The sequence below is a fragment of the Crocodylus porosus genome, unplaced genomic scaffold, assembly GCF_001723895.1.
Source record: "Crocodylus porosus isolate Cpor-Errol unplaced genomic scaffold, CroPor_comp1, whole genome shotgun sequence".
NCBI classification, from domain to species: domain Eukaryota; kingdom Metazoa; phylum Chordata; order Crocodylia; family Crocodylidae; genus Crocodylus; species Crocodylus porosus.
This window is the reverse complement of record NW_017728907.1, coordinates 33330286-33353602: the sequence shown is the minus strand read 5'-3', so window position 1 is coordinate 33353602 and position 23317 is coordinate 33330286. Positions and strand designations below refer to the sequence as shown.

Sequence of the window (23317 nt, the reverse complement as noted above, 5' to 3'; positions counted from 1 at the left end):
ATCTACATACCAAGGTAAAGTGAGAGTTTGCTAGTTACTCAATGCTAACTCCTTACACAGAAATTCCTAGTACAAAATAAGTGTGAGGTATTTTACACCCATATTCAAATGTCACATGAAGGCACTCAGAGTCTGAGCATTAGAAGCATCTGAAAAGGGAGTGAGTGCACAAATTCACATTGGAACTTACTGTGCACCTACATCCCTGCGTAGACATCCCCACCTAGAGCAGCAGAATTTGTCCTCTTTGTATGTCTTGTACAGAGACAAAAACTTTGTTGCCACTTGATGCCATGTTAGACATTTTGGGTGCCTATACACATATAGAGAGGCTGCTCTAACACACTGTAACTATAAAGTGTTGGAGCAGACTCAATTAATCGAGTTTGGTGGAACATGGTAATTACTGTGCTCCACTGAGCAGACTCCAGAGTCATGTATATCACATGCAACTAAAGTTCAACCAGCTTTAGTTAAATCACCCCCACCACTGTTTTTCAACTTGGGGATGCTGGTCTGCATGATGCTCCGGGGTGCTTCACATACAGTGGCTCTTGAAGCTGCTCTAATAAAAGTGTCCCCCCCCGCCCACCCACACACACCTCCTGGAGCATGTCTATAAATGTCCTTAAGTAAAAGATGTGATAGGATCTGATGTGCAAACCACACAATCATGCCTCCTACAAATACATGCATAACAGGAGCCATGATTGTAGGATCCAGCATCAGATCCAATCACACCTTACTGCTGGTGAAGGGGGAGCCCTGGATTGCATCATGGGCTCCCATTGCACTGGCAAACAGCAAGCTTCCATGGCTGTGAGTCCTGCAGCTAATGAGACTTACAGCTGTGGGACACTGCCTCCCAGGAGCAGCAGCATATAGTGCACCCCTGTGGCTCAGAGCCCTAACCATCAGCTGACATGGCTCCCAGTCACAGGGGCATAGCTTCCTCACTTCACATGCATATTAAAGCTGGATAGAAACTGGCTATAAAGTCATTACACATTTTCCAGCTGTAACTTCATAGCTGTATGGACCTTTTTATGGCATGATAGTTACTTTGCACATGTAGCTGGTCTAAATTAATCATGCAGTTAGCCCCAAGCAATTAATAGTAATTGACAATAAGGAAACGGAAAACAGTATTACTTTAGTTCTGTATTTGCAGGGAGATGGAGTAATGGGTGGTTAAGTCATTTGTCTACATCCAGCTTTTATGGTCTTCTTACTTCAGCCTGTATTGTGACATGACTCTCTCTAGTACAGAAATAAGAAATATGAAGATCACATTTCTTAGGGTCTCCAAGGAGGAATAACTCTTTCATAAACTTCAAGGAGAACCAGTGTGAGCAGATCCCTGTGCCCACACAGAGGTGCTTTGACTTCATACTCCCACAAGCGTCTCAATGGAATCTCCTTGCAGAACTGAGCCATATTTTGTTAATCTGTCACTCCTTTAATTGTCTCTTGATATACTAATTTTCCTTTTTAAAAACAAGGATCATACTGTATCAAGAGCTCTCTTGTCTTGCACTGTTAGCTTATTTTTATTTATTTAGTTAGTTAGTTTCATTTAAGTCCCTCAGTAGGGAATTCTGCCTACAAAACTCAATGGAAACAATATCCTACATCTTTAAAAACAGGAAAAAAGTCCCATTTTTCATATCAGCATTACCATTATTTTATAATTTTCTGAATTAAACTTGTAGCATTTACTAAAATTCATGATGAATTTCCATTTAAGAGATATTAAAGCTAGGTGTATATATACCTGCCATTAATTTAACAGGCTTATTTTGATACTGTGTAAGATTGTAAGTGAAGATACACTTCATAGGCAAATAGTGGCTATGTGGCATGCTGAAAACTGGAAAAATACTACCAATGTCCAAGAGATTCCACTCAAGTTTTCTTGTTTAGGGTAAATTAACTGAGAGGTGTTTGTATTTTCACTTTATAGTGTACCCATGAAATCTGAAAAGTTCCTGTCCTGAGAAGTTTCCACTAAAACCTACCATCCATACATCCAAGTGAAAAGGATTATTTATTATTTATGCAGGTGGGATTCTGCAGAAAAGGACAATCAGGCCCTCCTCCTAATTCTCCACACTGAATTAATCGCATTAGGGAATTATAAACTGTGCCAATTATTTTGTAGCTATTTTGTTTACCAACTAGATATCTCCACTGGTAGACTAGCTGCATCATCTGCTGTTCTCCTCAGTATAAATCTGTTGTAAAATAAGCCTAGTCAATGGAGCAACGTAAGTGGACAAGCAGGCACACCGATTCTTATGTACATGCCTTCCCCCCTTCCCCCAAAAGCTCAAACTGGAAGAAGATAAGCTAAATGCAAATCTAATATGAAATCAACATGCCAAATTGAATTTCCGTGAATTTCAGAGATGGGAACAATATAATAAGCAGAGGATAGACAGAAGAAAACTGAATTATCCTGGTTTGCCCGAAAAATAGGCAAGTAATAATAACATAAACCACCCCTAACTTCACAGAAATTAAGGTGAGAAATGATTCTCTCTTTCAGATACATGCTGGAAGCTGTCCAAGATGTTTACCACACAACATCTCCAACTTTATTTCTGGTTACTCAGGGGATTCACTGTCATCTTCCTCTATATCCCCTTGATAAAGTATTATTTACTCCAAGGACATCTAAGGACTGTTACAGTTGTTTCAGCAGGTCTCATATTTCCTGATAAAGGAAACTCTGAAACTGATGAGATTTTCATCAAACCATTCACTAACATCTTCTAGTCATACAAGTCCCTTAGGTCCTTCATCCTCATGATAGGATTTCAATTATTTCCTGCCGTTGTGTGCACAGTTCAGCTAGCAGACATTAAACAAACCGCAACAGACTGCAGTAGTATTTTCAGATTCTTCTTCTGAAAAAGGAAAGCTCAACTTTTGAAAGAGACTTTCAAAGCAAAGAGGAGCATAACAATTACAGATGAATGAATCAGTTCAGGACTCCCCCCCCCCCAATGTCAAAGAATCATAGAAAATTAGGGTTGGGAGGAACCTCAGGAGGTCATCTAGTCCAACCCCCTGCTCAAAGTAGGATCATCCTCAACTGGATCATCCCAGACAAGACTCTGTTTATCTGGGTCTTAAAATCCTCCAAGAACCTCCAAAAAATACACTCACAGCTTCTCTGAAGATTTCACTGTTCCTGTTCCAGCACTTTAGTACCCTGCTTGGGAGATTTTTTTTTTCCTAATATCTAACTTAAACTTCCCTTGCTGCAACTTGAGCCCATTGCTCCTTGTTGTGTCATCTGTCACCACTGAGAACAGTTCAGCTCCATCCTCTTTGGTACCACCTTTCAGGTAGATAAAGGCTGCTGTTGAAACCCTCTCAGTCTTCTCTTCTTCAGACTAAATAAGCCCAGTTCCCTCAGCCTCTCCTCGTAAGTCATGTCCCTCAGCCCCCTCACCATTTTTTTGCCCTCTACTGGACTCTCTCTCCAATTTGTCCACATCCTTTCTGCAGTGCGGGGCTCAAAACTGGACACAGTACTCCAGATGTGGTTTCACCAGTGCCAAATAGAGGGGAAGAATCACTTCCCTTGAACTGCTGGCAATACTTCTACTAATGCACGTGGGCACACTGTTGGCATTCAGCTTATGTTACCTGGCCAGGAGTATTTACACGCACCCCCTATAAAAGGCACCGCCGACACTGTTAGCAGTGCCTGCAGGCAGTTGTTGCTTGCTACCCTGCCGCCGGCAGTGCCAGTGGCGTCTGCGGGCAGTCCGTAATCACCCCTAGCCGCCACTGCCACTGCCAGCAGCACCTGCGGGTGGTTGCTGACCCGTGGCCTGTGCTTGCCACCCCTTCCTTCCCCCACTGCTGACAGTGCCGGTATCAGCCAAAAAAATCTTTATTGGTGCACCCCTAGAAATAACGACTACGTTAGCAACATTTCTATGGAACAGCTTTAGGGCATCCACTGCAGAGTGAGAGGTGGCACACCCACATTTGAGACAAAGGCCACCTTGGAATGAAATCTTATACTCCAAGTAAAAGCAGCAAGAAAGCTCAGGGTAGTGAGCTTTCCCCTCAAAGAACCTCAAGACATGCAAATAGATTGGGAGGGGCAAAAGGTCCTTTAAAAAAAATCAAATGTTTTTAATCAGCCTTGACAGCAAAGTTGTAAAAGAAACCTCTCTGCAGACCCAGAGGCAGGTCAATGGCGAACTGAAGTGCTGAGATTTATGTGAAATTTCACAGTATGTTGCTAAGTCAGTCCTCCCAGAAGTGCCTCCCCAACACCACCACATGTAGCACTGAATACAAAGACCCACAAGCCAGGTTGGGCTGGAATGATTTGTAAGCTCATATGATCAGATCCTATATCTTCCTGGAACATGCTGAAACTTGATACCTAAAGCCCAAGGATGCCAGTGAAACAGATTTAGAACACTACATACTGAAGAAATATTAATTAAAACACCATCTATAAAAAGCTATTGCAAGTGCCATCTTTATCTTGGATGAACTTGCAAAAAATGGATTCTTATATAAGGCTGCCTGCCTGCATTACATTCCTAACATCAGTACAGTACTGGTAATATGTAGCACTATACACGGGAAATTTTAAAACTTGGCAGCCCTGATAACTTGAATGGCTTTCCTCTTTTGCACAGCTTCAGCTGGAGGCAGTTAAGATAAAAATACTTGAAAAGATTCTCCCCTTCCAACTATGAAGAACATATTAGCTGGATAACTGCTGCTGTGGGGTCTGAGGTCAAGATGGCTATTTATTAATTCATCCTGCTTTCCTTCAATATTTATCATTGTGGTTGCATCTGAATTCTTAAGATTCTGAATTACAAAACAAAGAAATTTCTCCCCCAAAAATCTTCACTGACTTGAAAGTCACCTCAACTGGGATTAATTTGTCAGGAGCCAGGAGCTCTGCCTCTTCCCATTTCTACAGACAGCGGCCAATAGCAGAATGACAGGGTTAGAAGGAACCTCAAGCGTCATCTAGTCCAACCCCCTGCACAGATGCACCACATGCGCTTTCTAGCCCACCCCAAAACAAATGCTGCTTCAGTCTCTTTTGGAAAACGTCCAGTGAATGAAATTCCACAACTTTTTAGGGCAGCTCCTTCCAACTGTCCTTACTGTTCTGACACTATGCAAGATTTTTTCCCTTGAGATTTAATCTACTGGTAAATTGGCTTTGTTGCCTTTTAAACCTGCTGCCCTGTGTCCTCCCCTCTATAACAAGGAAAAACTTAACTTCTCCCTCTTTGTCATGGCAGCCTTTTAAATAATTGAAAATTGCTATCATGGTCCTCCCCCACCAATTTAATCTCCTTTTCTCCAAGCTAAATATACATAGTCTTGTCAACCATTCCTTGAATGGCTTGCTTCCCAAGCATCAGTTTTCCAAGCTCAACAACGAACTGAATTAACTATTGATCCTTATACTCTGAATCAGAAACAGACTATTGTTATTGAAAGAGGGGGGCACCTTCTGAAAACATCCATCTGCTCTCATTATGGTATAAAGCCATAAACATTTACTTGTTATAAACTAACCATAATTTTCTCTTTCACACGGTATGTCACTACAGTTACTTCTGCACTTCCTGTTTGCAGTGTCAATGTCCAGATCCCATGGATTTCACTATAATACTTGCTGGCATGCAATTTACTGGCTGTATGGTAGGCCAAGCTCTGCTCTCAGTTAAAGCTCAAGTTAATGCAGTTACTGTGTATGTACTTGAGTGCAATAGAGTGGAATCTGGTCTCCTGTTCAAATTCATCCTGCTGATGTCAGTGAATTTATTGGGATAAATCTGACCCTCTGTTACAACAAATAAAGATGAACCCTGTCAAAATGAAGGGTTAGTAGAATGGGATTATATTTATATACTTCCACCGAAGTTAGTAGTCTTACCCTGGTATAACTGACTGGACAACTAGGCCTATGTTCTCATCAGAGTAGTCCTCAGTGCTACGTGCTAGAGAAAGGAGGTATTCCATACCTCACCACAGACTTGCCTTCTCCTACTCCCATCCATTTCTATACCTCTCACAATTTTCCCTTGAACAAATAAGCCCCACTCCCCTACCCTAAAGTGCTTTTGAAAAGAGCAGTTTGTTGGATTGAAATTAAGATAAATCAGCAGAGCCTGCTGGAACACATGTATTGAAATCTATTTTAAATGCTGGAAACCTCTTTAAATAGAACCTTATTTTTGAAAGGAGACCAGCTGTAATTTGTTTCTATATAAAAGGCTTTATTTTTTCCCCATACAGCAAGCAAATACTATTAACATTTCAGTTTCTCCAGAGACTATATGGATTAGACCAAATGGAAAGTTGCTATGACAACACTGGCGTTATTTTAAGTATTAGAAATTCATGCCAAGTTAAACAAAGGGCATGGTCAAGAACGATAGTTTTAATTGTACTGATAGCAAACCCTAAACCCCAACTTCATTTGGAAAATCTTGGAGCAACAGAATTATAGTTATAGCCTACAAAATACCAATAAAGTCAAAAGAAATCAGTTTTACAAGGCAGATTCTGTACTCATTTACACTGACAACTACTCCAGTGGGGGGGTCTTACAGTGAGAAGGAAGAGTATTTTTGGATTAGGGAGAACTTTCTGTGAGTTTTACATGCTCCCAGTGAGTTTTTACAAAGTCCCAGTGAAAGCCGATGATGTGGAAGATGGCAAACCATGGCATTCCCCCTTTTGGCTTAAAGGGCACTTCAGGCCAATGTAGTAACTGAACACCAACCAATGATCTTGTGGTCAAAAAAGCAACTCAAGCAATGCTTTCTAGCTAAATAGCTAAAATTAAAAAAAATGCTGAAAATCATTAGGATTAGGGTGCAGATATTCAAAGGTATTCAGATGTCTTGTGTCTACTGAATTCAATAGCTATATATGTGCCTATTTACTGACTTAGGGACCTGAGTCACTTTACTACTTGAAAATATGACCCTGAAAAGCAGGCAAAAAGAGATTAAACAGTTCAGAACAGTACAGAATTTTGTCTAAGCAAGTACAAGTAGGAAAGGAAAGATGAAGACAAACTTAATTAGTATAGCAGGCCTTTACTCTACTAAATGCAGTTGGCCTGTGCTGGAGGGGCACCGTGGATCTGACATTAGCTTGATTTCTCAGTAGTATTAATAGGATTTGGAGAGAGACACAGTTAGTCTCTCTCAGCCAGTGGATGTTTAATTTGATGCTGGGCAACTGATGGCGATTAAATTGAGGCAAGCAGGGGTGGACTCCCCCAGTTATTCAGCTGTACCCCAGCTTGTGCAATCTCAAGCATGTGTTTTCTTTTGTTTCCAAACATAAATCAGGTATTGAGATAGGGTAGGATTCACATTACCACAAAAGAGCCTGTAATGATTACAGGCATCCTTACACTTAAAAACAAACAAGCAAAAAACAATCTCTGTGTTAGAACAAAAGCTCTGTATGTTGTAGCTGTGTGGCACTCACTCCCCTGTGTCCAAGAACTGAAGGGGTCTCAATCCCCTTTGGGAGGAAGCTGGCACGCTCTAATTACAAAGACAACAGACAATAACTTTTAACACACAGAGATGCTCATCCCTGAAGGCCTCTTTACACCTGTATACAAACAAGTTGTCATATTAATACATGGAGCTGGCAGAAATTGCAAGCCTGCTTATATGGTTTCATCTTCATTTTTTAAACGTAGGCCAAACCGAAACCCAGATCCATAGCCAAGCTCTGTGTCAAAATTTAAAACCTAATTTGCAATTTTGGCTCAATCTACTCAATGCCTGTGAAAGTACTTTGAACATTTTTAGTGTTTTATAAATAAGATCTCAAATTTTAAACGTAACAATAAAATCTAAACTGCCTGTGATGTTGCTAACCTAAATGAAAAAGTAAAATAAAAGACTCAATGACCTTGAATGAATGCAAGTATTTTATATGCTTCTCCTTTCCTTTATAGAATTTTGGCTCCAGGGGTCAAACCAAGATTTAATTAAAGAACTGCTCAGCAATATTACCCAGATAGAAAGCAAAAGCTCTCAGTGCAATGACCCTTCACAGTTACTTGCTTAAATTTAGGTCTCTAAATCCATATTTGGGTATCCTGAAAAAAGCAGCAGGATTTACAAATGTCCCAAGACATTTGCTTTCTACGAATGATTATAAAAAGATCCTTTACAACAAGCATATGAACTTCATTAAACTGTCATGGCAAACACAAAACAGTTGTGAATATAGAGTTCCTGAGTAGCACACAGAATATTTACTGTTATCACAGAAGGGCACCTACCTTGACTCCCATCATGGGTTTACGGTGGTAAGAACAGCAGAGAGCTGCTATCAGAGTTTGAAAAATATTACAGTCCTTGGGCATGTTCAAACCTTCTGTTCTGCAGACCCTTCTGAAGATAAAGTCACCACCAGCAACTTTCACAGGCTACCAAAGGAGCTTGTTTGCATTGCCGCCTGCCAGATCTTCTACACTCCCCCCTACTCATATAACAGCCCGGGAATATTTCCTCAGCTAAAGCTGATGCTATCAATTTAGTGGCTTCTGGCATGCTAGCTTCCACCCTGCCATATAGAGAGTGCCAGAATCCTCGTGATCTATTCCACTGACCAATGAAATTCTAACCCTCTGAGAAAGTGCCTCTATTTTGGTATCTCCTCAGATCAGGGTTGCAATGTAGGAATCATTATGTCACAGGCTCAAGGCGAACTCTTCCTTTTGACAATGTACCATACCTGAGTCACTCTCTGTGCCTCTATAGATCTGATCAGTTACTCCAGCTGTCTTTCCTCAGACACTAGGTATGTACATGTTACATCAATAATTCTGTTGAGCATACAAGCGACAAAGGGAGAGAGGCAGAGTGGTTGCTTAGGGTTTGCATGGTTCTGTTACCTTTTCATAGTCAAACAAGATATTAAATCCTTAAGGCAACCAAGGAAAAGGCTGAAGCTATTTGTTTTTAATTAGGAAGTTTCTGGCAACCAGTCACAGGAAAACACTAACAAGAGGCCAATAACATCAGCTTGGTCATTGTTAGTAGCACAGCTAACAAAACCTTCTGGTGTTTAATTAAGACAGTCTATAAACAACCAGAGCCTGGTGCAGGTCCCACACGGCTGTGCAAGCTGTTGGGAAGGAGATCATACCGTGTAAGCTTTGAAAACATGTCAGTTCAGATAGTCAAAGTTAAAACTAGCCCACAGAGGAAAAAGTAGCAGTCATATTTTTGCATAAGCTACTATTCTCCAGAAGACTAGAGCTGCATGAAGCCATCTCTGGGAGGCTGTGGCAATTAAAATCTTTCCTTTCATCTGTTTCTCTTAGTTTCTTGTTCTATTGAAGAGCAAGGTGAATCAGGTGCTGCCTTTCGGCTTTCTCTTCCTCATTCACTATTTTTTTATTCTTCAAGTCATCTCACTTTTTATTCTTTTCCTTTACAAGGCGACAGTCCTAGTTTATGTTCATAATAACAGGCAACAAAAAAGCAGCAGCTAATGTTTCCTGAAACATACTATCAGGAACCAGCTGGTACCTGGCCCCCTCCAACCATTAAATTAATAGTGTGATGGGGACTGGGTAGACTCTTGTCTGATGGAAACAGTTGCAAATGTGTGTGGCCAGACATCAAGGCCAGTTACAGACATTTCACTTTTACCCATATAAGTGATCAGAAACTGGTCTATACTTGTGACAGAACAGCTCAGCACACGGGCTGATTTAAAAATGGTGGAACCCAGTCTAAGGTTTACCCACCTCCCCACACCAAAGGGTGAATGTGTGTTCTGTTTGCTACTGATCTAAACTACACCACTTAAAGAAAGCTGCATAACTTTGATGGATTCCACCTCGGGCTTTTTGAATGTCTGTACCTAGCTTAAAAGGCTTGCTTGACTTAAGGGAAAAAGAGGTACATGAGCTCGTGCTGCTGCTGTTCACCAACTGAGAAAGCCAGAGAGCTGCTTCCCCAACATCCACATGTAGTCCCCATCTCTAGTAGTTCACTGGATGTCCAGTGGGGGACTCACGCCCTCGCACTAGGACTGTGGAGCTGCAATGTGTCTAATTCATTTTAGGGCAGGAGGGAGCTCTGTATTCAGGGATACCAGACAACCCAGCCACACACTTTTGAGCTATGGGAGACATACCAGACATTAAAATTGTCGTGCGATGCTTCTGCACCAGGAAGGAGTTGCTGGTTTAATCAGATTTATAAATGTTGTTGACGGTTTGGCATTTTTATAATGAGATAACTGAATGGACATCTGACTTGCTACAAAAGTTGCACAAAACTCAGGTGGAACCTGGAACACAAAATGATTGGAGGGGACCAATGCAGATGCATGCTCACAGGCCCTATATCACTAACAGCTCCTGGGAACTTACCCTTGAGCTCAGGCAGTATTATGGCTTGTGCTCTTGGATCAAAAAAGCTTAATCACTGTCAGTTTTGTAAGTGTGAGACGCTACAATGTGCAGTATAGCAATTGTGAGATTCATTATAATGACTTAAAATCAGGGGTGGATAAAAATCAACTTTTTTTTTAAATTAAAAAATAGGATTTTTATTTAAATCAGATTTTTTGATTTAATCGTATTATTTGATTTTTTTTGTTAAGATGCTTTTAAAAAACAAACCTATATAAATGTAATTTTAATTTAGGATATGTTAAAGCTCAAATATATCATCATGGAATAAGGATTATTACTTCTAATTATACTCGGTGTTTATAAAGTCCTTGTGTAACTTTAAACTTTAATAACTTTAGATGTACACGATAGAAGCAAACTGTAAATGGTAATTGAAAGCATAATTTATTAAGTTTTAACACAATAAGGTTCAAATTTCTAGACTTCAATATAACCACCATCTTTCGCAATACATCATTAAATCTGACTTTCCAACTCAGAAAACATTTTCCAGTTGCAGCTTTCCAGTTTTCATGAACTGCATTTGTGATCCTTACCTCATGCACAGCTTATACTATGCCAGGGTATAGTGTACCCCTAATGGCTGGACGTGAAGTGGGGGTGGAGGGGATGGTGGGGGGTTGGACGGGATGGTGCGTGGCAGCGCTCTGTCCCAGCCTGCCCATGCATAACCCCTAGGGCCTTCTCAATTACCTCTGGTACCCCGGTTGACAACCCCTGCACTAAGCTAAAAAACATAATGAATTATACTTTCAATCATCATTTACAGTTTGCTTCCATCAATTGTAAATCCAAAATTATTAAAGTTTAAAGCTACACAAAGACTCTATAAACATCCTGTATACTATTTGAGACAATATATTCATGTAACCTTTTTAGAAAAATCTTATAAATAGGTCACAACAGGCCACAGACTATATTAGGGGCCCAATCTTATGGGGTTTCCTAGGGACTCCTCTATAGATTAGTAAAGATTAAAGAAAACCAGTTGACCCAATGGGACTCAGTGCTCAGTCTAGAAGATCCCATTAAGCAATCTGTGATGCTTAGTTTCAGTTCTAAAACTGTGGAGTTGTGCCTCCAGAGACAGCAGTATATGGAGTACATATATATAGTAGTATGGAGTATATATATAGCAGTACAGCAGTATATGGAGATGAGAGACAACAGACCTGATTACATACCCATCAGCCCTATTGTCTCTCTGCAAATGTGCGTACACAGAGTCCAGCCCTTTCTCTCTAAAAGTGAAAAGTTCCACGAAGTTAAATGAATAAGGATTGTTGGGGGTAGAATAGATCTGGGTAAGGAGGAGGAGTCTGGAGATAAATGCAAGGAGGGAGGGAGGGGCAGTAGAAACAAAAGAGAAACATTTTGAGCAGAATATTCCAGAACTCTTGAGGAATAAGTCTCTGAGTATAGCCCCTCTATTGATTTGAGATCTAGTGAGGGAATGGTATGAGAAAGGAAAAACCTATCATGGCAGCAGGCTTGCCAGGCTGTAAAAGAGACCCTGTTTGGGAATATTTTAATTAGGGGTGTGCCAATAAATATTTCTTGGGCTGATACCAACAGCTGATTATTAACGAGCCACATTGGCAGATACTGATCTGATTGCCAATATGCAACCCAGCAGTTTGAAGAATAGCATCCGGGTGGTAAGTCTCTTGGGGGGAAGGGGCAGAGCGGCTTGTCCAGGAGGTGCGGGGCCGGGGGAGGGGGGCTTCCAACAATGCACACCCCCCCGGGGAGGCATGTGAATGGGGGACATGTGCCTCCTAGATCTATGTGTGGGCCAAGGGCAGGCTGCCACTGCAGGCTGGGGCTATGGGCGGGTGGCAGCGGTGCTGGGAGGGAGCGGGTAAGACAGGCATGCGTACAAAATGCAAGGAGTGTAACAAAGGAATGCAAGGCCTGGTTGCCCAAATGAAACAACATCATGAGAAGTGCTCCTTCTCAGGAGGAAGCTGCTTTAAAGATGGTGAAGCAGAACAATAATCACATCAAGGCTTCCTGACCAGTGATTTAAATCAATTTGTTTTAAATCATATCCACCGTGCTTAAAATCTCTGGTGAAACAGAGTAACTACCAGTAAAGAAAAAAATCAGTAATAGCTGTGGATAAAAAGTCAGATTTAATTACAAAAACAAAATTAACTTCTGCAGCTGAATCAAATTTGCACAATATATAAATAAGCATTTGAAACTCAATGATATAGGATAGTATTTGGGCAAATAGTTTAGCAAGGTTCAAAATGGGCTTGGGTATTTATATTTAGGAGAATGACATCTGCAGATGTTTAATTTTAGTCATTTACATTTTTTAAAGATTTCAAGCAAAAAAAAACCAAACTACTTGGTAGAAAAGATCATTCACTTCTTGCCACAGAAGCAGTTTGTTCTGAGGCGATTTCCATGCAGAGTTCAATTCCAAACCATTTTGTCAGCTATTATCAACTGCAAATGCATCAAATGATCATCTTGTTCTTGAGCAGGGGTATGACCTCAAGGGCTCACAGTACCTCCAGTGCACAAACACAGGCTTCTCTCTTGAAAACTCACAGAGCCAAAACTGCCTTTACAAAACCCAGGATACCAGTATCTGGCCCCAAAGAGGGGTGCCTTCATTAACTTGTGTCTGCACATGCAAGAAGCAGGGCTTGGCTGATACTGATACAGCCCAGCACTGCTCTCAGCACTGTTTTCAGAAGCGGGGGGGGGGAGGGGGAAGCAGAGGGAGCACATTCTGGGGGCTGGCCAGCTGGCACTGGAGGGTGGGGTGGGTAGATTGGAGCTCCCCCAAGGTGGGTGGCTCCAATCCATCTATTTCACCACTCCAGTGCAGTTGAGGAAACCGGAGAAAAGACCTTCCTGCCTTCTCCCCTCCCCCTTTGAGAGCTTCAAATTGATTCGGACTTTTTTACTCGTCCCTGGATTCAATTCAGATTTGGAGATTTGGCCACCGAATTGGGCCAAATCGCCTCTGAATCAAATCAGCACTCAAAGCTTCACACAGCCCTATTATACAGCTCCCCTAAGAAATGCTTTCTCCAAACTGCCTCTTCTGTTGGGTTCTTGGCTTCTCTCACCTCTAGCTGAAAACATCCATAACAGGCATCAAGGAGAATGAGAGAAACAGCTAAGCCATTGCCTTAGAATTTAGCTTTCTACATGGTCTGGTAAACAATAACTGTAGGACCCAATTTCTTTTCGATCTGACAACCAAGAGACTTCTTCACCAAATAATCAAAACCAAGAAGAGATGATGCTATTTTAGACCAAGTCTTGGTAATCAGCCAATCTACAGAGGACCTATTTATTAAAAATAACCTTAGATTAAGAAATCTCAAATTGATTCTGTTTCAGTTAAATGGAAGCCTAGACAAAAGTGAGTTGGTATCTAAGGTTTTCAATGTTTAAAGGGTAGACAGATGAATAAGCAGCTCAAAAAGGATATTAGAACTAAGAACCAATCTATGAAGAATGGGAAAATGGATTGATTAGCAAAGAAACCTATGTCTTGGATGCCAGGAAGTACAAGAATAAAGCCCGGCTTGCCAAAAGTCAAGCTGAGTTGAGCTGAGCTGGCAAAGGAAATTACAACACATAGTAAAATTTATTTTTAGCTATATAAATACAGTGAGAACAAGGGGAAAAAAGATAGGGCCATTATGGGGTTGAGATTAAGATCATCAGCGTATGACCCAAAACTATATGTATTCTTTGTCTCAGTTTTCAATTAAGACAGCATTGAACAAGGCAAAGAAGTCAGAATGGTTAATGGGAACGAGGACAGGGAAATGGAAATTGCTATTTCTGAAGCAGAAGAAAAATTCAGAGAGCTCAATGCACTCTAAAGAGAGGGGACACATTATTTTCTCAAAATTACAAAAGATCTGCCATATGAAATATCAAGTGTGAAAGTAAGGATTTTTAATGCCAATTGGGGAGGTAAGTATATGACTAGGGACTAGTAAACAGACTACCTTTATTGAAGATTGGAGGGGAACCCCCCCAAACAAGGTAATCTTATCTCAACAGTATGAAAAGTTTTAGAAAAAAAGTTGAAGGGAAGAATAAAGACATGGAGGGACATGGAGCATGGCATGTACCAAGTGAGAAAGTTGTACACCTGAACCCGCATAGTTCATTTTTGGACAGCTCATTTCTGGCTGCTTAGGTCAGATTGGGTTGCCAAAGTAACAAGGTCTGTTGAACCTTTTACTTCAAAGGCGCTGATTTTCTGATCAGCTAGAGCTCATCAGCAGTTCCGCAGCTGATTGGAAACCCCCTGCCCTTTGAAATAAAGCCCACAGCAACCAGCTGGAGCACCTCAGCAGCCCTGCACAGCTGTTTGGTGTGACACTGTAAATTCCCAGTTTATTTGCAAACCTTCATTTTCAGGGGGAGGGGAGAATGTAGTGTAGGAATGTGCTTGTTCCACAATAAGACTGTGTTCTTCCAATTTACCAAATGAAACTCTGAAAGACCTCACACAGGGACAAGATCTTAGGAATAGGTTCCGTCAGCCCAGCTCACAAGGACTGGGACCTTACCACTTACCAATTTCCATGAGAAGTAGAGGCAGTAAAAAGCACCAATGCTTCAATATACATCCTGGACTTGAATGGTGTTTCACAAGGCATAAGTCAAGGTAGGATTTGGCCCTAGGATTCCCAAACGACCATACAACACCAAAAAACAAACAAACCATAGGTAAGTATAAGGGGAAGAAAAGTCTTCAGTCATGAGGTTTCTCCTCAAAGGGCCTGGTTTATTTTCCTTTTTCTTCTCCTTCTCTTTGCGCATGAGCGGGGGAAAAGTTGGTGCAGGGCCTCCAGGAGATTCCCTGACTGCAGGCCCAGCTTCCTCACTCCAATGAGGCTGCACAGATAGCCTGGTGAATCTGGCCTAGTATATTTTTGATGTGGGTGTATGTTTCTCTTTTGGAAGGCTTGTTATCAAGCAGCAGTGAAAAAAGTTAAACAATCCAAGATGAACAGCATGGCACAAGTCATAAAATCTAACTGCTAGCTCATTATTGTGATAGTCAAAGTAAAGAATCTGTTCAGAAGTGACTACTCACAATGGGCGAACGCCAGAAATAATGATCCTGGCCCTCAAGAAAAATAACACTGTCCTATTTAGTATGACAACTGCTGGCATTCTTCATAAGAACAGCAGTGCAACTGGCAGGAAATAAAGATCGCTTTATTTAGATAACAAATACTACATAATTATTCTGAACTAACTCTAACCGTGCCAAAAAAACATGTAAAAATTAATGGGATATTTGTCTTCACCAAGGCTTGATGCCAGTGTTGCACACATGGCTCTGTGAATCTATGGGCACGGTTGTGAGTATGAACAAGAGCAAGGGACCAGGAACACACAAGTGAGCACCCCCTTTACAAACAGTTGAAGAAAAAGAGCTGTGCTGTATTACTGACAAGGAACCGGAAACTGGTCTGACCTGTGGTCTGTGTCTTGTACCACTGGCATAAAGACAGGTCAAAGCTGATGTAGCACAATAGAGGAGAATCACTGCAGTGTGGGAGAGTCCTTTGGCAGTGGCAAGATAGTGCATCCACTTCTACTGTTGTTTGTAGTCTGGCTACTCTAATTCACACTGGGACATCAACCTGGTGTATAGGTGATTCAGAAAAGCAAAGGATCCATCAAGGAGTTTTATATCATTTCCCCATCGTTCCACTCTACTTGCTTCTTGATAGCAACCCAGAATGTGGGCCTAATGTCTTGGAACAGTGTTTTTCTCACCTTCACCCCAGTTCACATTGATTTACTGGTGAGTTTCAAACACATCCAGGCACCAAATGAACAATTAGCTCTGTTTTGTATTTCAGCTGTGTATAAGTTGGCAAGGCAGGAATCTGAACACACCTGACAGTATTTGCATTTAAGTTTTTCCTGGCTGCCTTTTTTGACTCCAATACTAAATTTCTAAGAAACTGGAAATGTTTTAACACTTAGAAGGGACCCATTAGATCAGATTGGGGCAAAATTTTGTGTTGAGATTAGAGTAGCGTTAAATCCTCTTTCTGTCCTCCACCCATCTGAACTATTCTAGAACCTGTCTAAAATCACACCTGCCCAAACCTGCCACTGACAAACCTAAATTGTTTCCAAGCCCATTTCCAAGGCACCCCCTATGCCTGGCTTCCAGAGAGAGCCTCAGAAACCAGTCTTATGCCTGTCTTCCTCAGTTATTGCACTAGGAGAATTCTTCCCAGAGAGCGATGAAGCTTTAAGAACAACAAATTTATGCTGCTCTGGCTTTGCTGTGTGCAAAAGGACTGGTGTTTCTGGCAACCACAAATTAAGTATGGCAGAAAGAGCTTAAAATGGGTCAGAGACAATACAACTAAGCTTGTGAGAGAAAGATGGGCACAGATATTTGAAATAAACTTGCGCATGGCTTGACTTTACCAAAGCAAAACAAAACAAAACAAATCAGTCTACAACCTCACAACTAACATAATTTACTGAATCCAATGGAAAACTGCCTGAGATCAGCTTTTAGATGCATCTAATAGTTGTAATTTAGGTACATAAGTATGTAAAGGTTTAAGTACATGTGATATGGGAATAATATGCATTTTGATTCAAACCAGATAAGGAAATAGATGACGCACCCTATTTAATCTGTACTAAATCAATAAAACATTTAAACATTTGAAACAGCTTAGCATATTCTCCAAGGAAATATAACATCACGATCCCATTTTTAGGTTGCTTTCTAAGAGGAACTCAAATTAGAAAAAAAAGAAAAGAAGAGAGAGAGTGAGGATGTAAACCCAGAATGGCATGACATCATATCAAACTGTGCAATGTTCGATACATAAATCTCTGGTTTCATATATCATATAACCAATTAGTAACATGTCCTGTCAAATGGCACTGCACCATCAATACAGCAGACAGAACATGGGCTTTTGCAGATTATACAGTGCATGTGGTCTGATAGTGGTTAGAAATGTAATACCTATAAAATGGCATCTTTAGGACTGTTGGCAAATGTGTTACAAATGAAACATGAAAGCAAAATAAAGCACAAAACCAATCTGAACCTGAGGACTGCAACAGTCTTAATTTAGACAAGACTTTGGCTTCAGAATGTTTATTTTCTCTTTATTAATACACAAGAAATTCCTCAATCAGGGAAAAGGTGCAGTCTCTTTGTATCGACTATCACTGGCATCAGGTCCCACTTCCCCTGGTTCTGGTCCACCTCCAGTTTGATATCTGAAGGGACACCTCTACATGCCTAATTGTTCACAACAGAATGCCTTTCACTTTGGAGGCATGGCCATGGGGGAGGAAAGGGAAAGGGAGGAATCTCTAGAAACAGCTACCATGTTGGTCCCCTTACTAATTTTGCTATTGCCACCAGACTTAAATTTGATGTTCTAAAGCTGGAATGTCTGTCCCACATTGGATTCACATCCTGCCATCTATTTACAAGGCTATTCTTTTTGTAACTGACACTTTCTTCCCCACATGCTGTCCTTCCTTCCCCCTGTTTCTTGCAGGTTGCACAACTTTAGACTCTAATCGTAATTCAGTAGAAAAAGCAACAGGTATAAACTCACTTGTTTGCACTGTAGGGAGTGGTGTGCGAGAGGTCAGAATCATTTCTCCTTTCTTTGTTCAGTCACTATATGTGGTCATGTAATCCACAGTCTCTGGCTGTCTCACAGTAGCAGAAACAGCAGGTAGAATAGAGGTTGCGCTCTATTTGATTTTCAATATGCTTTTGTCTCAGGTTCGTGTGAAGGGGTATCTTTAGCTTCTGATAATCCTAATAATCCCATCTGCATCTTTCAAGTACTTTTGAAAATATAGCCCTTCATAGCAATACACACATGATCTGGCAAGAAGCTTTATTATAATGACCTCCTTTTCCCCTTCAGTCTCCTCCTCTTCTTTCCTTCCTCCTACAAAGAACTAATGGAAAGAGCTGCACTAAGGAAGCTATTTGTAAAAGGTACAATCAGTTGTATTTACCCTTCAAAATCCAAGAGCTTTGTTGCATATTCTTGATCATATGCTCTCTCCCTAACTATTAACATGCATGCAGATATACAGCACTCACGTGACTCTTCCTTACTACCCTCTGTTTAATTTGTCCCTCAGCTTCTTTTCTTGCCAGAGTTGGTTCACATTCCTTGCTGTCCCCAATACTTCCTTTCCTCCCCTTTGCTGAGGGCTGTCCTCACTGTCTTGTTGGAGGGCAACATTGCACATGTGAACAACTGTAATGGGACTGGAAATTACTTAAACCAAACAAAAAACCAAAAACTTTCACTTCTACTGTAGCAGATTGGGTAGGAGGCCTGAAGTGAGCAATGTATTATTCCACAAGACACCTAAATAAACAGCCAGACTTGTCTGTCCCATGTCTGTTCTGATGCAAATCAAAGCTCAGGATAATCAGAACTGGGATAAACCCAATGTCTGTTTTCATCTCAAGATGACACTTTTTCCAGGACGATCACAGCTAATTCAAATTAACTGCCATTCACTCCAGGGACAAGCTACAAATGAAAAGGGCTATGTGGGAAAAGGGATAAGCTGCTCCCAGGTTTTGATTACGATCAAACAGAATCACTTCAAATGCAATGTCTGTTTTTACCCTTTGATTCTTCACAGAGCCTGAAATCCTTACCACTGTGGGTCTAGCAACAAACTATGCTCTCGCTCCCTCTTGTGGCTCACATCACTGAAATATAGTGTAAAATCTGTTCTGGGAAGTGCAGCCATCAACTAGTCTCCTATCTTTTCAGTCTTACAGGCCTCAAGAGCTTATAACCACTTTCCCATAACTACAGCTTTCTACCCCCTCTTATCTTGAGCAATCTCTTTCCACCTTGTTGCATCTTCATCTAACCCATCCAGATCAGTTTTTGTTATCTTCCCATTATTGCCTTGGTCTGCCTTGAGGTTTGATACCCTTCAATCCAGCTTCCAATCTCTCGTCAGTTCTCACAATATGTTCTGCCTATTTCATTCTCTGCACTCTTATCTTGCTCAAGACATCAGGTCTTTTGTAAAGGTCCATAAGCCCTTAATTAGGCCTTCTCCTCCATTTTCTTGTACTGTGCCAAGTGTTTTCTGAAGCATTTTGTTTTCATCCACTTATGGCCTTTTTCCATTTGCCATTGTCAGCATTCATGATTCACAGCTGTAGAAAAGGACACTTGGAACAATTATACTATAAAGCTAGTTTCTTGAGGTTTTCCTTGATGCCATTATTTTATCCAGGCTCTATAGCAGGGGCGGGCAATTTCAGACACAGGGCCATTTACTGAGTTTTGGCACGGTGTCAAGGATCACATGGAGAGCCCTGCCCCTTGACAGGTGCCCCACCCCCTGGTCACCATCTTGTGACCAGAAGTCCTGCCCCCAGCCCCTGACCTTTGCCACCCAAAGTCCCTGCCCTTGTCCCCAGAAGTACACCTTTCAGCAAGGGGTTTTGCCATCTCAGAACCAGAAAAATACCAAATTATATTCTAAAAATCAAACATCTACAGCATTTATTTATTTGATTTTAAAAAATATTGTTGCCCTGATTTACATGTGTTTGTGTATTGTACACAGAGGTGATTGCAAAATAGCTTAAATGAAGTCTTACTCTTGTGTATAATGGGGGACACATAGAGGTTTGTGGGGGGCTGTGGGTATGTGGGTGGGTATGGGGGTCATGAAGGGCAAGGGTGCCTGGGGTGTATGGGGGTCTGTGTGTATGGCAATGCAAGGGGGGGTGTGGGGGTGAATGTAGATTTCAGAGACATTAGGGCTGGAAGGGATCTCGCAAGATCACTGGGTCCAGCCCCCTGCACAAAGGGCAGGCAGCCAGCAGGGGTCAAATAATCCCATCAAGATAGGCATCCAAGTGTTTCCTAAAGGAATCCAGAGTAGGTGCCTGCACCACCTCTGGGGGGAGTCTATTCCAGGCCCGGGGACTTGGACAGTAAAGAAGTTTTTCCTTATGTCCAGCCTAAAATGGTCTTCCAAGAGTTTGTGACTGTTGGACCTAGTCTTCCCATGGGGTGCCCTGGCAAACAGACGTTCTCCCATTTCCTGGTGCATACCCCTTATATACTTATAAGCTGCCACCAAATCACCTCTGAGCCTATGCTTTTGCAGGCTGAAGAGTCCCATGTCTCTCAGCCTCTCCTCAAAAGGCATGCTGTCTTGTTCTCTAATCATTTATGTGGCTCTCCTTTGAACTCTCTCAAGCTTCTTCACATCCTTTCTGAATTGCAGAGCCCAGAATTGGACACAGTATTCCAGCAACACAAAGTAAAGTGGGAGGATGACTTCCCAGGTCTTGTTTGAGATGCATCAGAAGATACAGGCCACAGTTTTGTTTGCTTTGCCAGATGTGGCGTCGCACTGGTGGCTCATGTTCTTCCTGTGGTCAATCATGACCCCCAAGTCTCTTTCAGACATGGTGCTAGCTAGCATAGCACTGCTGAGCCTATAATTATGGTGTGAGTTCTTTCTCCCAAGATGGAGTACCTTGCATTTCTTGGCATTGAATGCCATCAGGTTTTGATCCGCCCACCTTGTAAGCCTGTCAAGGTCGGTCTGGATTGCCAGCCTATTCTCTAGGGTGGCTGCACTTCCCATAGTTTGTTGTTGTCAGCAAACTGCCTGAACGTACACACACACATACCAGCAGGGCCCTGTGCTCCCCAGTCTGGCGATGTAACTGGAGCAGGGTCAGGGCAAGAAGAGAATGAAATGGCTGGGGGTGAGGCAGGGCTAGACTGCTCAGTTCTGCTGAGGGCTCCCCCTGGGCCCTACTGCCCTTGGCTCCTGTCAGCTTTGACAGGCAGCCAGGAGCAAATAAATATTCATTTACTAATTTTTTAGGGGCCCCATGGGCCAGATAGAATGGGCTAGCAGGCCGAATCTGGCCTGCGGGCCACATTTTGCCCGCCCCTGCTCTATAGGCACATATTAGCATTGTAAATTTTTGCCTTAATTTCTTCAGTGATTTGATTGTCTTCAGTGATTACTGTTCCTAAATATTTACATTTCTCTACATTTTTCACATAGTCATTCCCTATTCTTACCTTCCTGTGATCTTGAAGCTTATTTCTGGATGTGATCATGTACTTAGCCTTGCTGACACTGATATCAAGCCCAACTTCTTTGGCATTTGACTGTGATCTCTATATTCTTTTGTACCATTTCCACTTCCTTTCCTACTAGACAGATATTATCTGCATATGCAAATGCTTGGTACAGTCCATTCAGTTATAGAACTTTTCCTTCACCTTCAAGGGCTCTTATAACCTTCTGAAACATCAAGTTGAAAAGCATCAGTCATAGTACATACATCCCCTTCTTTGAGCCTGCTATTGATTAGGATTATATTACATTCCTTCAATTCTCAAGAAACTCTTTATCTTTCTTTGCACACCTTAGTAAGACATAGCAGTTTTTTGGATTTTTTTTTAGAAAACAAGTCTCCTTCCTATTTCAAAAGACTTGAGCCTCAGCTCTCTAGCCTTTTCCTCACTGGAAGACTGAACCACTGAAGAACAGTTCCTTCCATTGAACCCATTTTGAAAACTAGTATACCAGCAATACTACAAGTGCTAGCACAAAAGAGACAAATCTATTTCAGCATTCCTTGGATTTAGTTTTTGCCACAAATGTCCCGATTGAGGGCTGCTGAAGGGAAAATGCTTTGATCAACAAACCAGAGTGTTTATCCCCTTCTCCAAAACTGTCTGATCTCAGTACACTGTGCAATACTGTGCTTCATCTAGACAAAGAGGAAGAACAGATCCATCGTCTACATCTAGCTTCCCCAGAGAGCTTCACCCCTTACTTCCAAATATGGTTTTGGCTACACACAGTGTGCTTACTAGTCCAGACTGGATTATCATAATGGATTTGAGACTGTACATGGTAGCTAGCAATGCTGAGCACCTCTAAATGCCTTATCAGTAGAACAAGTTGCTGGACTGGTGCTTGGACTGGTGGCTTTCAGCACACCTTTTATGGCTAATGCAAACCCTTTCTTCAAAACTTCAAGCTCTTCAATGGATCAGGACCCGGCCACTTCAGTGACTGTTTCTCCATCCATCACCCATCAATCACAGCACTACTCCAAGCAACACAGCTGAGAGTGCCCAAAATGAAACACTGGAGAATCAGGGCATGGGAGGCTCCTCCTCTAGACCTTGAATCTATGCCCATCAGCTTCACTCAGCAGTTCCTAACATCTCCTGCCACGGTTTCAGACATATTATACCATCTTTCCTTCCTTCCTTTATACCAGTGATTCTTGGCCAAGGCACTCTGGGATGCTACCATGCCCTTTGACGGGTGTTATGAGGTGTAACAAGTTAAGCGAGGTGTGAGGAGGTAAGCAGATGAGTTAAGAAGATGAGCCAGGCTCAGGCTTGTCCCTGCTTGAATGATCCCCCACCGTTACTGCCCAGCTCTCCCATGTAAACACTGTAATATATAAAATAGTTTTGGAAATTGGGTGCCACTCAATTCATAAAATTTATGGAGGAGTGTCTTAAGTCCAGTGAATGGTGTTTCAGGTCTGAAAAGATTGAAGACCACTGCCCTATGCAAACAATCATGCAAAAGCTCAAAGACTTTGATACAAAGGAAAGATGCTGTAGTCGGATTCTGAGCCACAAATAAAGCTTTAGGATTGCTGTTCCCAGAAGGCAAAACTTAGTCCCTTATTTTTCACTCTGTTTAAAATGTCTTTGAAAAGGTGCCAATTCCTTTATTATTACTCATACTCTCACCTCAGAGGCAATGCCACATGGACTCAATGACATTATCAAG

At 41.7% G+C, this 23317-nt stretch overlaps 1 protein-coding gene across 4 annotated transcripts in view; it reads right to left on the bottom strand.

Annotated features, from left to right (window-relative positions):
* BCAR3 (breast cancer anti-estrogen resistance 3) overlaps nt 1-23317 on the bottom strand; it is a 130568-nt gene that overhangs the window by 26560 nt on the left and 80691 nt on the right. The window contains exon 1 of one of the 4 annotated variants that reach the window (XM_019531090.1): nt 8321-8419. The exons of the other annotated variants lie outside the window; for them this stretch is intronic. Coding sequence (XP_019386635.1) covers nt 8321-8404 — 84 coding nt within the window. The 5' untranslated portion in view covers nt 8405-8419. Of the gene's footprint in view, nt 1-8320; nt 8420-23317 lie in introns of those variants that run through there. 4 annotated transcript variants of the gene reach the window in all.